This window comes from Triticum urartu, chromosome 5 (genome assembly GCF_003073215.2).
Source record: "Triticum urartu cultivar G1812 chromosome 5, Tu2.1, whole genome shotgun sequence".
NCBI lineage: Eukaryota > Viridiplantae > Streptophyta > Magnoliopsida > Poales > Poaceae > Triticum > Triticum urartu.
The window spans coordinates 456970223-456992470 of NC_053026.1; the positions used below are offsets into that span (position 1 = coordinate 456970223).

Here is a 22248-nt window from a genome sequence, read left to right on the forward strand (position 1 = left end):
GAGGCATACTAGTGACACTCTGTTTGTCTATGTATTCACACATGTATTATGTTTCCGGTTAATACAGTTCTAGCATGAATAATAAAAATTTATCATGATATAAGGAAATAAATAATAACTTTATTATTGCCTCTAGGGCATATTTCCTTCAGCCGGCCCCCTTCCCCTTTCCCCTATAAATAGAGGGGTGAGGGGAGGGCTGCAGACAACATCCAAGGCGCAGCCCCTCCCTCCCGTGACACTCCTCCGTCTCCCTGCGCTTGGCGAAGCCCTGCCGAGATCACCGTTGCTTCCACCATCACGCCGTCGTGCTGCTGGATCTTCATCAACCTCTCCTTCCCCCTTGCTGGATCAAGAAGGAGGAGACGTCTCCCAACCGTACGTGTGTTGAACGCGGAGGTGTTGTCCGTTCGGCACTTGGTCATCGGTGATTTGGATCACGTCGAGTACGACTCCATCAACCCCGTTCTCTTGAACGCTTCCGCGCGCGATCTACAAGGGTATGTAGATGCACTTCTCTCTCCCTCGTTGCTAGATGACTCCATAGATTGATCTTGGTGATGCATAGAAAATTTTAAAATTCTGCTACGTTCCCCAACACCAAGCTCTCAGTAGAGCCATTCGGTGCGGCAAAGCTTGCGAGGTGCCACTATCAAGGCCCAAATCCGCCGACCCAGGATACCCTGGTTCTCATTGGGCCGACAGTAGCCCTTGGGCCCATGTCCTGCCCACGATCATGCGTCGGTCGCATTTACTTCAGTTATAATTAAGTTTGTAGAAAGTGGAAACGTCCCCTCAATCTTCGCACCATGTCCACGGCACCGTTTCTACGAGTGAGGGTAGTGGGGCGCCGCGCCTCGATTTGCAGGCGGGTGCCGCTCCATCTGCCTTGATTCATTTTGATCTAAACGAACACACACGAACCATTCGGGTCGGCATGTTAAAGTTTCCCTGACAGAGCTCCCCGCTTGTTTCATTTCATCACTAAAAAAAAAGAGAGCTCCCCGCTAGTTTCATTTCATCACTGAAAAAAAAGAGAGCTCCCCGCTAGTACCTCACTCGGAAAAAAAAGAGAGCCCCCCACTAGTACCTTACGCAGACCGACTTCATCGTCTTCCTCGGAACGCCGCCGCCGAAGTGCGCCTCGAGGTAAACTCGTCCCTCTCCCTCCCGACTCCTCCCCCCACCCCCACCCCCCGGCTCTACTATAACGTGGATTACAGCAATCCATCTGGGCCTCGGTTCCTCTGGTTCGTGGCGAACCCTATCCTGCTTGGACTGTTACGCCTCGTTTGATATTAGGGGTTTGAAGGGGATTATCCCCGCGCGGGCCGTAACCGCCGCCGCCCGCGGGCGTCGTCCTCCGGAACCATGGTGTTCTTCCCCCAAGGAAATTTCTCTACTCCCATCCCCTCTCTGCGAACCTGTGAAACCCTAGGGCCACCCCGTCTCTCACCTAGTGTTCCTGTTAAGTCAGCCATGGTGTGTTTCAGAGAGGGATTTAGCTTGTTCTTTTGCTTTGCCTCGCTATGTAATCGCAGGCGGAGAGGTAGCACCTTGCTGCCCATGTCTTCTGAATCATCTAGTTTCCAACTGAAGTATTGTTAAAGATCCACTGGATTCTGTGTCTGTTTAATTGTATGGGCACTTGTATGAGTGCTGAGAAAATATCCAGAGAAATGCCTTTTGTTAAAAATTTCGTGACTGGGCTGCAGCTCGATGTCAATTGAGCTCATGTGCAGGCTCTTGCTTCCTTGATTGCGTACAACAGCTTTTGATGGCCTTGATGTGCAGGTTCTTATGGTCTCTCACTTCCTCCGGGAAACCTCTCAAAATATTTATCCGATTCATCCAGTTTGCTGCGGATTTGGGGCCCTAAAACCAGTTAATTCATTTCCTGAAATCCGGCTGTGGTTTAGCTGAACCTGCACCCCCCAAACGTTTGGTCCGCCCCGCGCAATGATCGATGAGTTCGTCATCGCGTTTCTGTCGCTTAGATTTAGTTTCATTTTGGGGATTGTACTCGGTGGTCGGTTGATTTTGTGTGCATCTTATAGTACACCACGTCTACCTTTTGACACCCTTGTCAATGTTTAGCAAGATAGGTAGGGGTTCATACATGTGTGTAGTTTATCCGTTTCGCAGGTGAAGGAATCATTTTTAAAGATCTGATTTGATGCTTGTTCTGCTTCACTTTCCAAGAATATGGGGTTCTGAATTTCAGTTCAGGAGGCAATCTGACTTGTGAAATGGACCTTTGTGGTCCGGTGATTCATGCTTGCAGGAATTTCAGAGGAAGGAGGAGCCAAGTGTTGATCGGAGATGAATGCCCCTGACCGCTATGAACGCTTCGTCGTGCCTGAGGGCACAAAGAAGTGAGTCTACTCTACCTCCACACCGTTCTCAAACTTTTTTCTAGAAAATGCTTCAATTGTGTTTTGTCAGGTATAGATTTTTGTCAAAAAAGAAGCAGCTGTGGGATATAACTTTCTTAAAATAATTAAACATTTCATTTCTGTCGTTAATAACCATATTGCCCCCGTTCATGTCATTCTTTTGGCATGTAGAGAGTAGTTGTGAAAATAATCTGATGCTATAAACCTTTTTTTACTATTGTTACCAATTAGGGCTCGTGGTAGTCTCTACCGGCTGCTCTATCACTTAAAGTTTATGGATGTAATCCTTACTATTTTGTAATGCAGGGTGTCATTTGAGAAGGATACAAAGATCATGAATGCTGCATCTTTCACTATTGAACGTGAGGACCACACCATCGGCAACATCCTCCGCATGTATGTGTAGAAAACTGTGTGCCTTTTTGTCCTTGGTGGTTATTTTCATCAGTTCACACCTTCTAATTTTCTTCTATATCTATGAGATTCTGCAGGCAGCTGCACAGGGACCCAAATGTTCACTTCGCTGGCTATAAGCTCCCTCACCCCCTTCAGTACAAGATCATTGTCAGGGTAGGGGGCATATTTATGGATGTTCTATTCCTTCGTCAGATTAGAGTTTGCTAGTCTCATGTTTTATTATGTGGGCAGATCCATACTGCAAGCCAGTCCTCCCCAACGCAGGCATATACCCAGGCAATCAATGATCTAGACAAGGAGCTTGAGAACCTGAAGCAAGCTTTTGAGGTCTGTTTCTTGTGCGTAGTTCAATAATTAGTTACTCCTGGTGGCCTATGGCGTGCCATTAGTCCAATATGACACTGACTAGTGCGGGCCTGTATAAAAGCTAGTGCCTTTGCTATTAAATTTGCATTTTCATGACCAGTTCTCTGATAGCTTGATTTGAGACTTATGGAGTTGTTTATGTTGATTTTACGCAATGAAGTTGATGAAATGAGCGTTATTTATTTTTCATGCTGCTGTACTGAGATAACTGTGATGCAGCATAATTTGTTTTATTGCACTTTCTTTGGAATAATGTCCAAGCAAATGTGTTGCTTTTAGTTTCTACTTTCTCTCGTCAAATGAGTAGTCTTGGAAGCAAAACACAAATTAAATAGTGTTGATATTTTACTGTAGCTTTCTGGCATGGAACAACCATTCAGAAATAAGTACACATGTTTTGGGCAAATAATGTTCCTTTACACTAAGCTTCCTATACACACTGTCGATTGACTTGCTACACACAGTGCCACTAAGCATAAAATTATCTGTCTGAAAGTTGCACTTTACAACATATGAAACTAAGGTTGCGGGTCTAGAAATTCCCTGAATATTTTTGTTGCAAATCGTCTTGCTTCAAGCTAACCTCTTGATCACACAGCAATCCAGAGCATGCTGGTACTTTGTTCTTTGCTGTGTAATAACACAAATAGCAATCATGTTCTACTTTATGAACTGGACATGAACTAGCTTCTGTAAAAGATTACGAATTCATTCATTCCCAATGGCCAATACTATATTTTGTTCTTTTGTAATGAGAACAATAGACCACTCTATTAGTATAATTTCAAGAATTTGTTATGGCTGAAGGTGTATCTTTAGTTTGCACATGTAGCATAACCTTTTATGCTACTCCCTGGAGCTACATCTTCCTTTCCATAAACATCAGTATCATCTTTAGTTTCCCAGGTTGCTTCACCTTTTCTGACCTACTGTTTTACTAAATAGAGGCAAATTTTGTCTGTCTGTGAGCAATTGCACTACCTTCCAGTTTGTTTTTTATGGTGGCATAAAACAAGGAATAATACATATATAATGGAAACTTTCTTAAATTACTGTTAGTTTTATAGAACTGTGTCATTCTGAAGGATTTGAGTCTGGAAAAATGTCTGACTCGAGTGCTTTAATAGTTTCTGACATGGCCATTCCATTTTTTATCCAAACAGTTGTCACTTTTGGAGAACATTTTTGTTTCAAAATATGTGATGACTGCTAAATAAGGGCAACAATGCCCAGTTGAACTTATTTGGTAGTGATGATTGATGACTTCATGTTGTGCAACTCGAGAAAGTTATTATATATTTATGTTAGGGGACACTTACGGATGGTAGACTAGATGTGATTTGCTACTTTTATTTGTATCTTCAGCAAAGTTTGCATCGTTAGTAGACTATTTTTCTACTGACAAGCAGAACTTTAGATGTCAAATCTCTCTTATCTGGCTTTTCAAGTAACATAGAAATAATGGTCCACATATAATTGAATTGCCTGTAGGACTGCCTAATTCAATTGCACAGGGTGTTTTGCTAATGTAGTTAATTCCTGGTACACCTTTTCTTGTTGAACGGAAGAATGGATAGAACCTTCAAATCATATGGCATGCCTCCATATTCGTTAGATTGAATCTTTGTATTTGGATTTAGAATTCCTCATGTTGCTAAGAAGAGGAGTTAAGAAGATGTTAGTTAAAGTTTTTTTTTCTGACATCTCTGAGGTTTCTTTTTAGTTATAGTAGACTAGCAATGCCGATATTCTGATGGTTATATGGACTCTACTCCCCCCCTCCCCTCCTGCGTTTAAGACAGTGTATCAGCCGTCCTCCAAATTGGATATGTTCTAGTTGAATTAACTTCCACGGATGGAGTGCATATGAAAGACATGCCAAGATATGCCACTGATCTTTTGAGCTTTCTGTTTCCAGGATGAGAAGACCCGATTCGAGGAAAGGATGAAGCAGGGCTACTAGGTCAAGGGTGTTGGATGCTGATGTGAAATCTCCCTTGCTACTAGTTATATCTGATGTCTGAACTGCGGTAGAAAAAAAAATAGACAAGGCCTGTCGATGGTCCTCTGAACTCGTCGAACCTCTTCATGTGCGGATTGCGTATGATTACACGGCTGTTAAACATGTGTTGGCACTTGATACGCCTGCTGGTTGAATTGCTCGCTCTTAACAGGTTCGGTAGAAGGTACGGACCCAGCTTCAGCGAGACTTCTCGTACTGAGTGAATGTTATGCCGATGTATTGTAACTGACTTAACAGACTGTCTGTATTGTGGCCGGACTTTGTTCACTCAGTGAGCCCAGCGCAGGCGTGAGCAACGGCCCAGTGCCTGTGCCGAGATCTCGTGTCCTTACTAGGCCTGGATCAGAATCACGGAAGCAACTTCTCATCTTGTTGGCACACAGATCTATTTCTTTTATTAAAATAATCAAACAAACATTTTGAAAGAAACCATCCTTGGAAAGAAAATATAAGATTGATCATTATGATTATGAGTTATTTGATACACTAGTTAGTTCAAATAATTTCATGATTTGAAAGGTTAAAACAATTTCGTAGACTACTTCATCATGAAACAAATGTTTATGGCTCACAACATCATGTTTGGTGCGCACCAGAAGTTCTCTTTGTAATAGTTTGATCTGGTTTCAAAAAAAAACCCTAGTCTAATCTGGTGATAGGATTGGTATGCCCATCTGGCCAGTTTTTTTGGGCGATTCTACCAGAATCGCCCCCCTCCCTAGCTTTTTCCAGAATCACCACACCATATGTTTTTTATAATCCTAACTAATTAGACCTTAACTAGATAGGATTGTAAAAAAAATATGAAGTGACGATTCTGGGAGAAACTGGGGAGGAAGGCGATTCTGGGAGAATCGTCGAAAAGAACTGGCCCACATATGTGGTCCCTAGTCTGACCCAATAAGATAGATTTTTTTTTGCGAGAAGACCCAATAATATAGATTATCAATACATTCCTTGGATATATAAGTTCATTAGTCATAAGCATTTAAGAACAGTTGATCTATGTTAGGTCACCAAATGGCCATTCATTTGGATGTAAATGCAACACATTATGAGTGAAGATCCATGGGGCAGTTGATCTATACTAGTGGCTGGGGCGCACCCTTAGCGCGCCTCCTCTACGGTACTGTGTGTACTAATCTTGCTGGAGCATTTGGTGCAGCGCAAGTGAGTGTCAATTGTTAAAAGAAAATACATGGAGTAGAAACTGCAGCAGCACAATATTAACTCATAAAGCATGCATGCCAATCTTAACAGAGAGGTGACAGTCTTACAAGATGAATGACTGATCACAGAGCATGGCGAACTCTACCATCCTCTAAAAGGTGGGCGATCACCAAAAGAGAGACATAGTTCACTGGATAATCAGAGCACATGCATATTAAGTCTTAGAGAAAAACTAAATACATAGTTCATTGGGTCATCAGAGCACAGGCATATTAAGTCTTAAGAGAGAAACTAAAGACCATACATGGATCATATGTATAGGCGATAGCTGCGGCTGACGGTGGTGTGTCTAGAGACAGTGCACATGAGAGAGAGGCGGCGCCCTTGCTTGTGCTTGAAAAGGAAGGTGCAGATGTCACCTTGCTGAATGTTCGGGTGGTGGCGAAACTATGATTAGTTTGTCGTGATGGTGGCCCTCTTGTCAGTTCCAAGCATGAAGCGATCGTCGTGATGGTGGTCCATCTCCAAGCTTGACTGGTAGGGTATCATCGTCTCCGTGGATGTACTCCTTCAAATTGTTCTCTGCGTATTCCACCTAAAAGTAGTACTGTTGACAAGAGGGAAAAGGAGTGAGGGCATGACAGAACACAATATCATGCCTCCATTAGTCTTCTTCCTAGTGATTCAATCTAGCATCCTAAAGGTTTGCAAAGGAATGTTGTGCATACCATCTATGCAGCCACCTCTAACCATGTCCTTCAGGGCTTCCCAAAACTTTCAAAAGCTATCCTACGCTGGTGCTTCACAAAAACTTCTCTTGTGTAGATATATGACATGATAACTACAACACACTACTTGAATCTACACAATAATTGTAGTACCTGAAATTGATAAGCAATCATTCAGGGTTAGTCCTATAGCTATGTGGTTCTCACACTTCCTCTACGCAGTGGGGGGGGGGACAATTACTCTTTGATAAATTTTTTAAAGGGGGATTCTTAGATCTGTAATTGCAACTGACAACAGGCACCTCATTCGTATTTCCCCATTTTTAATTATATTGAAATGTATAAAGAAAATTTATTACTGAATATACCTAGAGCTCTGCATATTTACCCTATACACCTTCAAATTTCCCACTTAATATTGAAAACCTTGTTGGAGAGGCTATGGCTTTTGCTTCTTGAATGGGCATAATACTCCAGAGATGTAATTAAGAGTAAAAACAGATATATGCAGTAAAATAAAATGGACATGCAGACCCCATATCTTGACTACTATTAAACTATCATCGAAAAAGAATTAAACATCCTAATCTACAAAATTACCAAAATATTGTAGAAGAGATACATCCCTACTAAAACAGAACCACACATCGCCAGAACGCCTTCTGAGCAGACCATCGCAAATCGAAATTGATTCAGACACTTGTTCGCCAAGTGATGTTCATCGTTGTGGTGTTGCACAGTGGCACGGGAAGTCATGCTTTTCTATAGATGGCATAGATGTATTAAGAATTCAACTACAATTTACAGATTCAGAACACTGGCTGCCACTTGTGGACAAAGGTTAACTGAAATGTAAATAAGTTCAAGGCTGCAATATTTAGAATGCAAGACAGATCTGTTTGTGACGGTTGCACATGAATTAAAACTCAGAACTGCGAGACCTGAAAAACTAAAATCCCACAAATTCATAAGAAAAGCTTACGATGTGGAAAACTCAGCAAGTGATCACACATATGTGGAAAGCTAAAAGTTCAGGTGGTATTTTCCTTTCCTTCTGGAGAACCTCTGAACCTTTCTTTAAAGAAATGACCATGCAAAACTGGTTTTGGTCCAGAAGCGCAGACTGATATACGACCACTTTATCCACTTGCACAGAAAAGTTCAAAATGAAAATTGCGACATTTTGTGTTTAGATTATCAATATTCAATGTAGCAGCTGGGTTAAATAAACGGCAATACAATATATGATCTCATGGACCAACCTAGCTATTCAACATAAACTACACTGAACGATGGACGAAGCAGAACGGGTAAGCGAGACTGCAAGGTCAACCTAAATAAAGACGGGGAGATTCACTTACATTTAGGTATGTGTAGATTTTTTTTCGCTTCCAATGCTTCCATGCAGCATCAACACGCTGAACATCAAGCAAAGGAAGAAATAATGTGACGCCCGGATAATTAAGCTACAGTGATCCCACGCTAATGGTGCCACGTCACCACGGTTACCGCTACTAATCTATCGTTAGATCAAAACCGATCCAAAATTCAAATTCAAAGTTTGGTAAATAATAAAAGTTTTCAGACATTAAAATAAAAATGTTCGGTTTGTACTAAATATTACATAGATAAATATGATGTAGTAAACACATTTTTATAAAAGGCCTAAATAATTTAAAATAATTTAAAACAGAAAAGTAAATAAATAAAAGAAAAGAAAATACGAAAAAGAAAAACTAAACAAACAAACAAAGAAAAAAACCCCCCGGGCTTCGGCCCGGCAGGCCGCAAGCCCCCCCCTCCTTGGGCCTCGGCCCATCAGGTCCAGCCGGCCGGCCTTCCCCACTCCTTATCCACTACATCCCCCACCCGACCGAACCCTAATCCACCACCACACCCCCACTCGCCCCCCACGCGCTCCACTCCCTCCCCCGATTCCCCTGGATCGAGATCGACCCCCCCACTCTCTCTCGCCCCCCTCCCGCTCGATCTGGAGCCGCCGCCGCCCGTCTCCGGCTCGCCTCCCCCCTCGCTCCTCTTCCCCGACCTGATCTGGATCGGGAAGGGGCAATGAGCCCGACGCCCCCTTCATCAAGGCCGTCGCCGTACGACACAACCGCCGCACGTGGACAATGTCGCCGCCTCGTCCCGCCACTACCTCGTCGGACCGCCTCCCCGTCTCCGTCGATCGTCCCCGTCCTCCTCCCCACGGGTCGCCCCCGAGCCTCGACGCCCATGTGCCCCTGCAAACGCCGGTGAGGCCCTCGGCCTCCGCCTCCCCTCTCCCCTTCCTTTCGTCCGCGCTCACCGCGCCCGGCCGCGTCCCGCAGCTCCGCACGACGCGAGCCCCGCACCTAGTGTGTCCCCGCTCGTCCGCCCGCGGCCTGCCGGCGTCGCCCGCTTGTGCGCCCCGTGTTGGAGCCGCCTTCCCCCTGCCATCGCCCCGACTCCGCCCCGGTGTGTTCGCGCCTCACCCGGCTCACGCCCGACGCATGGCCGCGCCCCTGCTCCTCTGTGAGCCGCTGCGCCCGCTGTGCTGCTCTCCCCTGTGCGCTCGGACGGCTCACCGCCTCGCACGCGCCCCGTCTCGTGCGCGCCCACCATGGCCGTCTCCCCTGCTGCTGCTCTTGCCGCCCTCCCGTGGCGCCGCCCTCCGTTCCCTTGGCCGGCGTCGTGGGCGCCGGCGGCCACGCCGGCGGCCTCGCCACGCCCGTGGCTGCCCCCCCTTCCTGTCGATCTGGGCGCTCGCCCAGTCGGGCGCCGACGCCCAGCGCCCGCACCCGCAAACCCACTAGGCCCCCAGGGCCAATGACAAGTGGGCCCCCCTGCCCAGAACATTTTAAAAAAAGAATTTTAAATATATATATAATAAATAAAAAATAATAATAAAATTAATTAATTAATTAACTAAATAATTAACTTAATTAATTCTGATTAAATTAACTAATTAAGGTTAATTAACCTAATGACTAATTAACCTAATTAACTACTGTTAATTAACTAACAGAGTATGACAAGTGGGACCCACGCGTAAGTTTGACTTAGTCAATCCCTGTGACTGCTGATGTCAACATGACCTCATGCTGATGTCGTAAATCCATTTTCGAATTAAATTAAATAATTAATTAAATTTTAGAAATTAATAAAATCTTTAGAAAATCCTATCTTTTAATCCGTAACTCGGATTAAAATATTTTCAACATGAAAGTTGCTCAGAACGACTAGACGAACCCGGATACGCAGCCCGTTCATCCGCCATACACCCCTAACATATCAAACTCGCAACTTTCCCCCTCCGGCTCCTCTGCCCGAAAACGCGAAACACCGGGAATACTTTCCCAGATGTTTTCCCCCTTCGCCGGCATCACCTACTACCGCGTTAGGGCACACCTAGCACCGCTCATTGTCACGTCACGCATTGTCATGCTTATGTTTGCATTATATTTATTGTTTCTTCCCCCTCTTCTCTCGCTAGACACCGAGACCGACGTCGCTGCTACCCAGTACGACTACGGTGTTGACGACCCCTCTCTCTTGCCAGAGCAACCAGGCAAGCCCCCCCCTTGATCACCAGATATTGCCTACTCTTCTCTATACTGCTTGCATTAGAGTAGTGTAGCTTGTTACTGCTTTCCGTTAATCCTATCCTGATGCATAGCCTGTCCTTGCTACTACTGTTGATACCTTACCTGCAATCCTAAATGCTTAGTATTGGATGCTAGTTTATCATCAGTGGCCCTACATTCTTGTCCGTCTGCCATGCTATACTATCGGGCCGTGATCACTCGGGAGGTGATCACGGGCATATACTATATACTTTACACTGTTACATTACCGGAGAAACTGTTTGGAGATGGGGCTGAAGGGGCAGGTGGCTCCATCCAGGTAGTGGTGGGCCTGGGTTCCTGACGGCCCCCGACTGTTACTTTGTGGCGGAGCGACAGGGCAGGTTGAAACCACCTAGGAGAGAGGTGGGCCTGGCCTTGGTCGACGTTCGCAGATACTTAACACGTTAAACGAGATCTTGGTATTTGATCTGAGTCTGGCTACTGGCCTATACGCACTAACCATCTACGCGGGGACAGTTATGGGCACTCGACGTCGTGGTATCAGCCGAAGCCTTCGTGACGTCAGCGACTGAGTGGCGCGCGCCGGATTGGACCGTAAGCCTGCTCTTGTATTAAGGGGGCTAGTTCTGCTTCCGGCCGCATTCGCAACGTGCAGGTGTGCAAAGGGCGATGGGCCCAGACCCCTGCGCCATAGGATTTAGACCGGCGTGCTGACCTCTCTGTTGTGCCTAGGTAGGGCTGCAACGTGTTGATCTTCCGAGGTCGGGCATGACCCAGGAAAGTGTGTCCGGCCAAATGGGATCGAGCGTGTTGGGTTATGTGGTGCACCCCTCCAGGGAAGTTAATCTATTCGAATAGCCGTGATCTTCGGTAACAGGATGACTTGGAGTTGTACCTTGACCTTATGACAACTAGAACCGGATACTTAATAAAACACACCCTTCCAAGTGCCAGATACAACCGGTGATCGCTCTCTCACAGGGCGACGAGGGGAGGATCATCGGTTAGGTTTATGCTATGCGATGCTACTTGGAGGACTTCCGTCTACTCTCTTCTACATGCTGCAAGATGGAGGTTACCAGAAGCGTAGTCCTCGACAGGATTAGCTATCTCCCTCTTATCCTGGCATTCTGCAGTTCAGTCCACCGATATGGCCTTTACACATATACCCATGCATATGTAGTGTAGCTCCTTGCTTGCGAGTACTTTGGATGAGTACTCACGGTTGCTTTCTCCTTCTTTTTCCTCTATCCCTTCTACCTGGTTGTCGCAACCAGATGTTGGAGCCCAGGATCCAGACGCCACCGTCGACGACGACTCCTACTACACCAGAGGTGCCTACTACTACGTGCTGCCACCGCTGACGACGACCGGGAGTAGTTTAGGAGGATCCCAGGCAGGAGGCCTGCGCCTCTTCCGATCTGTATCCCAGTTTGTGCTAGCCTTCTTAAGGCAAACTTGTTTAACTTATGTCTGTACTCAGATATTGTTGCTTCCGCTGACTCGTCTATGATCGAGCTCTTGTATTCGAGCCCTCGAGACCCCTGGCTTGTAATATGATGCTTGTATGACTTATTTTATTTGTAGAGTTGTGTTGTGATATCTTCCCGTGAGTCCCTGATCGTGATCGTACACGTTTGCGTGTATGATTAGTGTACGATTAAATCGGGGGCGTCACAAATAATGAGCAACACAAACCAACAAATAAATCTAGTATCAGCTTGATATGAAAAAAATCATACCATAAAATATTTGTTCGACTATTGTACACATCAAGAGAAACCCGCTTGATACTGAACATAATGGAATAAGAATAGTAATTTTTCAGGTTTAGACAGCCCAAGCTTAATAACTGAAACAAGAAGCAGACGATGTTGTTGCCTGAGAGGCTCCTTGGATAGATTCAATTCGAATAGAAAAGATGTTTTACTTATTAATTCATAGAATGAATTTAATACTGTTCTGTTGTTTAAACAAATTCACCATGAAGGTTGCCTCATTAACAACCCATGAGTAAGAAATTTCCATCCACCTCTAGCTTTCGTCCTTGGTATAAAATACAGCAGAGGACATGACGGAGTAGAGATAATCATGTGCCCTTGCCAGAAACCTGATTATTTACGCGCATGGATGCATAACCCATCAGACAATCACCTAGTCATGGAAAACCAGCAGAAATCATTGCTGCCATGCAGAATCAATTAAGCAAGTGCATGCAAGCTAATAGGTCAACTCCACCGGCCACCACACCTTGGTGGGGTGCAGACTGCTAAAAGCCACGCGGCTTTTGGCATACTCCCTTCATTCTACAATGTAGTGCTTCCTCTATCCACGTGCTTCAACTTTGACCGTAAATTTAACTACCAAGACCGATTGCGACGGGAGCAAAAATTATATCAGTGAATTCGTATTTGAAAGAAGTTTTCAATTATATAATTTTTTCTCTCGCCGCAGTTGGTCTCGTTGGTTAAATTTATGGTCAAAGTTGGACCTCTGGAAGCGCGAGCGCACTATATTATGGAATGGAGGGCGTACAACACACAGTAGAATAGCAACACGAAATCGAGACCAGAGAGGAAGCATGATATCTCACCTGCTGACGGAAACGATAATGAGAAGCGGAGGATGGGCATGGGCGATGAGCGCGTTGCTTTAGGGGAAGCTAAAATCACCCCGATTTCATGAAATAACACCCAGGAATCAAGAGGGAGGAGTTGGAAAAAGGAGGGGGCGGGTCTAAATAACTATCATCTTTCTTTTCCTTGCAGAAATTGAGGAGAAAATTGGAAAGTGCTGATTTTGGGCAGCAAGTACCACTTGTTGAGACCTTTAGTGTCATTTTCAGCTAAGTGAACCGACTTACTAATTAACTGATACTTTTCCAATAAACACAGAACTGTGCTAAATTAAGAGTAATATGATCAAGCATGCCCTGCACAAATATGAAAAAATGTTCAGCTTATTTTTCTGAACAGGGCAAGTCCAAACGCTCGTCCCTTGGTCTTGGGTACAGGAAAGCTATGTTCGTATTTTTGCATGAACTAGAGTCTGAAGGGAAGAAAGCAAATCGGGTTCCAACTTGTGATTAGAGGCAGCGGGGGAAAGCCTAAAATCTGATAAAAATATATCCGCTGAAATAAAGTTAGGACGCCAATTCTGTACGAGACTTCCGCAAGAACTTGAATTAGAAAAGGGAATCGATACCAAAGCCCATATCCACTTACGCCATGAATCAGGCGAGAAGCTCCGACCCCTTGCCCCCGACCCACCTTGCCCTCGAGCCGCCGCCGCCTTCTCCTCCCACCCACTCCTCTCTCGAGGCAACGATGTTGGCGTGGCTGCGTGCTCGTCGGCGTCGCCCTTGGGCTCCAGATCCGGCGAAGAAATCGGCTGGACCCATCCTGCTCGCCCCCTTGACTGCCCTCTGCTGTAGCCTGGAAGATGCGGAGGAGAGGAAGAGGTTGCGTGTGGGGATGGAGAACGTGGGGGGTGCGACTTGGGCTGCAGGCGTACAGAGGCCTTCTTTCCCTTCCCTCGTAAGCTTTCTCTTGGCTATATCAGCCACGACCGGCCAATAGAAAGAAGCACAACTTGCCCAATCGACGAGCACAGTGAATCCGACGTGGCATAGCCCAGAAAACGCTCTTACCGCGACTGTTAATGGGTTTAATCCGTAGCCAAAGAAGATAGATCACCCGATGTCATTCATTAAATGTTGAGTGGATCTGCATATGTACTCCCTCCGTTCCAAAATATAATGCGCCCGCGCTTACCGAGGTCCAACTTTGACCATAAATTTAACCAACGAGACCAACTGCGGCCGGAGAAAAAATTATATAATTGAAAACTTCATTCGAATACGAATTCACTGATATAATTTTTGATCCTGCCGCAATCGGTCTTGGTAGTTAAATTTACGATCAAAGTTGAAACACGTGGATAGAGGAAGCACTACATTGTGAAATGGAGGGAGTAGTATAATGATTTTATACAAAATGTGGATCTACTCTTTATATATAATATCGCGTTCTTCACATAACATCCATCTAAAAAAGGAAGCACTCCATTCCGAGTTTCACTGAAATAACACATTTCCTTGTACCCATGGGTTGTGGTTATGTTGTCATATCAATCTTGTTGTGCATTTCGTTCACTCCTTACTACATCACTTTGGTCGAATCAACAGATGTAGGTGGCAGTTTACAAATGAATAAGAAGGTAAATAAAGTGTATTTTTAGCCTTCGATGCACAGAGTCTTGTTCTGTTCCTTATTTATTCACCCTATCCTACTTGATGATTTGATCCCGATGGTCAATATTATTTGTAGTGAGTTCGTACTATTCTCTATTAATCATGTGCCAGATTATCAATTAGGACATTGGATTTCAAAAGAAATACTTGTAGTCTATGAGCTTGATGCAACAATTATGCTACTAGCCAAGAACTAACATTTTTCTTTACAGAACACCACTCTTTTTAGGCATATGCCTTTTCCGTTTGTCAAAAATCAAGATGGAGGAGGCAATATTATTTCTCATGTACTCTCTCTCCCCCCTCTCTCTCCCTCCCTCTCTCCCCTCCCCCCTCTCTCTGGTTTTTTTAAGCCAAGCAAGCACATGTACTTAAATGCCAGAGAAACAACAATAGACATCCACATGCATGAATGACCTACCTAAGTCCTACCCGGTCAAGCTAAATTTTGGGCATCAGTGAACGAGACAAGGTGCATATTTCAAAAATCATTTATCTCGACACCTGGTTTAGCAATCTTGTATGCTTACTATCAAAATCCATTTCTCCATAGACGAAAAATGTATGCATTTTATTAAGAACATATCTCCTAGATAATTAATTAGGAGAAAACCGGATGAATATCAAACACGAGGAGAACCATCTCTTCATACGGTGGTGGAGTTCTGGGGGCACGACTCCACCCACCAGGTTTCAAATCCTAATACTCATAGTTATATTGTATGGGTCTCCCATACAAACATTTTATCAAAAGAAAAACTACCATATACAAAGACATACACCTAAATGAATTAACCTTGGATCCCAATGTATATTGGGATTTGAAGTGATGGACACTACAAACAAAACATGCCACGAAAACACCGACAACCAACTGGCTTGAAAAGGAACCTAGGACATGGTTTGCTGATGACTTGACGTGACAAAAATATGGCAGAATACCATGCACCTCTATATGTGATAGTTATATCCAAATTTATTCCTCCATAAAGAGGAGAGAAGACACTTACATCCTTGAAAAGCACCCGAGCCACACCATCCGACCGACCATGAGTTCCAAAACAAAGTAGTGCACCGCCACCAAAAGTTCCCATTGCACTGACCTTACACTATGCCAGGCAAGCCAAATCGGGAGTAACCTACTAGACAAGATGTTAGGAAAATCCAGCATCCAAATGAGCACGAGGATATCCACGCCATAAGACCTCATACCAACTCCAAGAAAATGCACTCACATTTGTTATGTTAATCTTGTTTGCACTGTACACTATTTTTGAGTATTCACTAATTTGATATGTAACTTATTATTCATAGTATGCTATGTGGCGCACTAGACCAGGAGGATTCTATGGTCTTCGAGCTGAAATTAGTATGTGGGGTTCACCAAATCAAGAATACTCTCAAGACTCCGGAGCATCCATACAAATTTATTGTCAAGATGGAGGACACTACAACTTAATTGAAGCCGGGTTTCATGTATAAAAATAACACCCATCGCCGTAACTCGACCAGGAGGACCCAATAAACTGCCATTTCAAATTATGCTTTGGCTTGTAGGTATCCCCTTCTTTGTATCATAACAGAGATGTTCGTTTCTTCACATATTGGACGGTAAGTGTAAACTTGAACGTTTAATAACACACATAGGTATCAATCTAAGTATAGGTATTTGTAGATCGACAAGACTAAAGTTTTCTTCAACCATTTTCCAGAAGGACTTTAAATCAGCGAGCTGCTACAACTTGCGGTGCAAAGGATTTGTTGCTGCAAGTGGAACTGCACTAGTGCCCGGGCAAGCGATTACTCCTCCATCAAGTTATGGAGAGTATGACCACTACATTAGGCTTAGTCTTAATAAGGTGCACCCTTTATCCTGGTTTAAATACTAATATACTAGTACATGATTAGAGCTGAACATACCGATACATGATTACATTTGAACATGCAAAATTCGGTTATGGGTTAATTCACATAAATGCCTCCACAATAATATGCTATGGTGCTTTACTACTGCAAGAACATGAAAGTTAAGGAACTATTTTTTTTACTTCAGGCTTAGATTCTTGCTAACCACAACATGTTTCTACTTTCCATTTGCATGAAAATGGACATCACCCCTCATCGATTACAAGATCCCAAATCCGAAGATTGGGTGGTGTATCGTCATGATTTGCAAACCCCATCGTTCTTGGGTTATTTTCCAGTGGAATTTTGTTCCGGAACACCACGTATAAAAGCATTGACTGGATTTGTCAATTACTTAAATAGTACTCGTGGTCCTCCAATGGGCAGTGGCCACTTTCCTGATGAGAATGACGATGACAAGACAACTGCGTACTTCAGGCATGTTAAGAATTATGACTCCAAAGGTCGTGCTTTTGAACCAATTACAGTTAATATGGCCCCCTTTAGTTGACAAGACGGATTGTTACACGGAAACTGATTTCCTTCCTGGTATCAACAAGGGGTACCATTTTCACTATGGTGGACCAAGTGGTTGTGTTGGTTAAAGGCAAATGTTTGTTTTGCATGTCATAAATAATTGGCCAAACAACGTCCCTCACTTGTTTATTTTTGCATGACAAGTGGGGTCAACTATCCCAATGTTCTTAATGGCCATCTCGTTTGGTACTGAGGTCAACTATCCCAATTTAGTCTCTTTTTTGGATAATTGGGTTTTGGCTACACACATATGTGTTAATCAAACTTCAAACTATTGGAAGATAAAATACATGTTGGAAATATGCCCTAGAGGCAATAATAAATTAGTTATTATTATATTTCCTTGTTCATGATAATCGTTTATTATCCATGCTAGAATTGTATTGATAGGAAACTCAGATACATGTGTGGATACATAGACAACACCATGTCCCTAGTAAGCCTCTAGTTGACTAGCTCGTTGATCAATAGATGGTTACGGTTTCCTGACCATGGACATTGGATGTCGTTGATAACGGGATCACATCATTAGGAGAATGATGTGATGGACAAGACCCAATCCTAAGCCTAGCACAAGATCATGTAGTTCGTATGCTAAAGCTTTTCTAGTGTCAAGTATCATTTCCTTAGACCATGAGATTGTGCAACTCCCGGATACCGTAGGAATACTTTGGGTGTGCTAAACGTCACAACGTAACTGGGTGGCTATAAAGGTACACTACAGGTATCTCCGAAAGTGTCTGTTGGGTTGGCACGAATCGAGACTGGGATTTGTCACTCCGTGTAAATGGAGAGGTATCTCTGGGCCCACTCGGTAGGACATCATCATAATGTGCACAATGTGATCAAGGAGTTGATCACGGGATGATGTGTTACGGAACGAGTAAAGAGACTTGCCGGTAACGAGATTGAACAAGGTATCGGGATACCGACGATCGAATCTCGGGCAAGTATCGTACCGATAGACAAAGGGAATTGTATACGGGATTGATTAAGTCCTTGACATCGTGGTTCATCCGATGAGATCATCGTGGAACATGTGGGAACCAACATGGGTATCCAGATCCCGCTGTTGGTTATTGACCGGAGAACGTCTCAGTCATGTCTGCATGGTTCCCGAACCCGTAGGGTCTACACACTTAAGGTTCAATGACGCTAGGGTTATAGAGATATTAGTATGCGGTAACCCAAAAATTGTTCGGAGTCCCGGATGAGATCCCGGACATCACGAGGAGTTCCGGAATGGTCCGGAGGTAAAGATTTATATATGGGAAGTCTTGTTTTGGTCGCCGGAAAAGTTTCGCGCATTATCGGTATTGTACCGGGAGTGCCGAAAGGGGTCCGGGCGTCCACCAAGGGGGTCCACCTGCCCCGGGGGGCCACATGGGTTGTAGGGGTGTGCGCCTTGGCCTATATGGGCCAAGGGCACCAGCCCCAAGAGGCCCATGCGCCAAGAGATAAGGGAAAGGAAGAGTCCTAAAGGGGGAAGGCACCTCCTAGGTGCCTTGGGGAGGATGGACTCCTCCCTGGCCGCACCCTTCCTTGGAGGAAGGGCCAAGGCTGCGCCCCCCCCCGTCTCCCTTGGCCCTATATATAGTGGGGGGAAGGGAGGGCAGCCGCACCTAAGCCCTGGCGCCTCCCTCTCCCTCCCATGACACATCTCCCTCCTCCCGCAGCGCTTGGCGAAGCCCTGTTGGAATCCCGCTACTTCCACCACCACGCCGTCGTGCTGCTGGATCTCCATCAAACTCTCCTCCCCCCTTGCTGGATCAAGAAGGAGGAGACGTCGCTGCTCCGTACGTGTGTTGAACGCGGAGGTGCCGTCCGTTCGGCGCTAGGATCATCGGTGATTTGGATCACGACGAGTACGACTCCATCAATCCCGTTCTCTTGAACGCTTCCGCGCGCGATCTACAAGGGTATGTAGATCCACTCCTCCCTCGTTGCTAGATGACTCCATAGATTGATCTTGGTGACACGTAGTAAAATTTTGAATTATTGCTACGTTCCCCAAACAATACAACCATTGGATAACTAAATTATATATACTTAATAACTTCCAAGTAGAATAGGAGAGCATCTTTTTATTAGCAACTTAAATGGTAAATAGAGTACAACTAAAATTAGCCACCAAAAATAAGGCTAAATATCTTGGTAATGCCATTTTAGAAAATATCGTCAAGAGGAAGCTTATCAGCAACAACAAAGCAAAACACCTTTTGAGGAATTGTAGACTCTACCACTGGGTGGGGAGGTAAAAAAAAAATGAAAATTTGAACTTGAAAATTTTGCAAACTGTTTACTAATATCTAAGCAACAACAAGACCTCCATCCACTTGTCTTGTTTCCTTTTCTTTTCCATAAATATGAGGCGAAAAACAATGTCCCACAAGGATGTATAGTACCATTGTCATGTAGTCTCTCAAACAGTTAGTTGGAGAACTGATGACCAAAAGCGTAGGGTCTGTAGTACCTTTTGCTAAAGTATCATCGAAGACATTTTTTATCCAAAGATTAAACATTTCCCCTTTCCACAACTAGCCTGAGACCCGAGCTATTAAACATTTCCCCTTTCCACAACTAGCCTGAGACCCGAGCTAGATACACATGCAACCATGTTATCAATCAAAAATAGTCATCGTCTTCTATGAAACTAGATGACCCATTGCATCCTTGGCGCAAAGATCAATTGCAATCAAGAAGCCACACATCCTATGAATAACATGTTTTATGAATGATCCACAAAGGGCAGCCCGGTGCATGTAGCTCCCGCTTGCGCGGGGTCCGGAGAAGGGTCCGACCACTTTGGGTCTATAGTACACAGCCTTTCCCTACATTTCTATAAGAGGTTGTTTCCTGATTTTTTTATGAAGGATCCACAAAATGGCCAAAATCAAATGCCACCAAAAAGTTAGGTGAGCGATTTGAAGGATGTTTTCCTGATTTTGAATTGTATGTAGATGATTATGTTCATATTGCTTTTAACTAGTGACAGATAACGATGATCGTTGCCTATGGCTTTCCTTGGTGAAAGTTATTTGCTTGAACATGTGAATGGACCCTAAGTTTTTTTTCTTCATGCTCTGGCTTTTCTTCATTTTGAAATTGTGAAAATAACCGTGAGGTTAAATGGGACTATTACTGCCTACTACATCCTCACCTACGATGATGATCTGTTACACCCTTTCTTATACGAGCACGCCACGTTAAAAAAAAGTTCAGATGGTCATACGTCACAAGTTGTGCCGGATCATGCGCTGTTAGAAAAATAGATGACCCGTTGTACCCTTGGCGTAAACATAAAATGCCCAGAAAGTAAGGTACACTGTTTTTGCTATTTTTTTGCCCGCATAAATTGAATATGATTGTACGACAAAATGATAACTGTCCTACCTAGTCTATGAAGAAGGCGCGGCGAATATAACCGACCAGGTTTGGTAGATACATCTCAACCGATAGTCTGGTGTGCACCCCTCAGCCTTGAGGACGAATAACGCTTGAGCGGGTTGTTTCCAACACACAATCGTGTCCGGGGCCCCCTCGTCTCTCCCCAGTTGCACTTGCCCTGCTTTCTGCCGCTCCCTGCGCTGGTAGTATCCGGGAACACACGGTTGGCTGGAATGTACGTCCTCATCATTAGCACTCACTGTGTCGAGATTTGCTTGCTTGACTTATTTGTGGACGCTTTTCTGCTTTTTGTGTGTGAACTATAGTTGATTTTGTTTGTGCTGGTTTATTTGCACGCTGTTGTTTCGTGTGTGTGTTCCTGTCGTAGTTTTTACGGTCTATTGTTAGTCCCTGTGCACAAGACATGTTAATTTACGTAAACAGTGGCTTCCCGGTTGGTCGCCCATTCCCAAATTAACCCACAGGTAAACTAAGCTAGAGATTCTTTCGAGATGAGCCTCCAGAAAGGAAGGTGCCCCTTGGATAATATGAGTTGTCTATTATTTCAACTATGTTTTCAAATTTTTAAATCAAATGCAGCCTAAAAGTCAGGTAAAATATTTTTGTTGCTTTCTTGCCGCGCATAAATTGGAACAATTGAATATGATTGTATGGCGAAACGATAAGACTACCCACAATGGGAGTAACATAGGTAGTAACATCACATATATCTAGGTTAAATAGATGATGTGGCATACAATAAATGAAGAAAGAGATGAAAGTGATAATATAGCTAGTTACTACTAGTATGAGTAACATCACACATATCAAGGCAAAATATATCTATAGCCTAATAAATTATATGCTTCATGTTACCACACACATGTTACTTCCCATTATAGAGGTAGTAACATAAACTAATATCATGCCCATGTTACTAGTCTATGTTATTACCTATTGTGGCTAGTCTAACCGTCCTACCCAGTTTTGAAAGAAGATGCGCCGAGTACACCCAACCTCAGACAGACTCCGCCAACCAGCATTGAAGAAGGCCAGACAGACATACAACAAGCGCTCGTTCGCACAGGCGATACCCGGATCATGAGCCGAATAGAAGGTGATGCACATAACAAGCATCTGGTGGTTGTTTGAATCGTGCGAATGTTCCTCGACAGCCCAAGCGTTCGCTGGCTTTGTACGGTCGACAGGGAAACATCAAGCTGAATGGCTCAGCTTGAAATACACACGAATAAACAGTCGATGGTGCTGATCACCCACCAAAACAAAGTATATTATCCCAATTACGACCAAAAAGACAGACGGACCATTTGAAGAAGTTTTCTCAAAATTATCTGCAAAACATGATGTCAATGACAATGCTCATGTTGCGTTCTCTTACACCCATCCTTTTTTCGTGGTATGATGGTGTCCCGGCTAAGGGGTCTCTCACCACGTCAACTCCCGGTTTGGTGGACTAGACTGAGGACCCCTTATCAGT

General features: G+C 44.3%; 2 protein-coding genes across 2 annotated transcripts; both read left to right on the forward strand.

The window, feature by feature from the left end:
• The first annotated feature begins 994 nt into the window (after positions 1–994).
• On the forward strand, positions 995–5469 carry LOC125509784 (DNA-directed RNA polymerases II, IV and V subunit 11-like). The gene is made up of 6 exons (XM_048674816.1): positions 995–1149; positions 2285–2375; positions 2703–2792; positions 2888–2966; positions 3045–3140; positions 5098–5469. Exons 2-6 carry the CDS (start codon positions 2323–2325, stop codon positions 5140–5142), a joined length of 363 nt encoding a protein of 120 aa, XP_048530773.1. The 5' UTR covers positions 995–1149; positions 2285–2322; the 3' UTR covers positions 5143–5469.
• Positions 5470–9232: 3763 nt separating this feature from the next.
• LOC125507135 lies at positions 9233–17337 on the forward strand. Its single transcript, XM_048671817.1, has 5 exons — positions 9233–9457; positions 16236–16397; positions 16479–16532; positions 16634–16778; positions 17051–17337. The coding sequence occupies exons 1-5, from the start codon at positions 9233–9235 to the stop codon at positions 17335–17337; spliced, it is 873 nt and encodes a 290-aa protein (XP_048527774.1).
• The last annotated feature ends 4911 nt before the right edge of the window (positions 17338–22248 follow it).

Excerpts from the sequence above, each read along its gene's own strand:
- LOC125509784 (XM_048674816.1), top strand. The coding sequence starts at position 2,323 with ATGAATGCCCCTGACCGCTATGAACGCTTCGTCGTGCCTGAGGGCACA. Across the intron at positions 2,967-3,044 it reads AGTACAAGATCATTGTCAGG|ATCCATACTGCAAGCCAGTC; the intron begins GTAGGGGGCATA and ends TTATGTGGGCAG. Across the intron at positions 3,141-5,097 it reads ACCTGAAGCAAGCTTTTGAG|GATGAGAAGACCCGATTCGA; the intron begins GTCTGTTTCTTG and ends TTCTGTTTCCAG.
- LOC125507135 (XM_048671817.1), top strand. The coding sequence starts at position 9,233 with ATGTCGCCGCCTCGTCCCGCCACTACCTCGTCGGACCGCCTCCCCGTC. Across the intron at positions 9,458-16,235 it reads CGACGCGAGCCCCGCACCTA|TATGCTATGTGGCGCACTAG; the intron begins GTGTGTCCCCGC and ends TATTATTCATAG. Across the intron at positions 16,398-16,478 it reads TAATTGAAGCCGGGTTTCAT|GTATCCCCTTCTTTGTATCA; the intron begins GTATAAAAATAA and ends TTTGGCTTGTAG.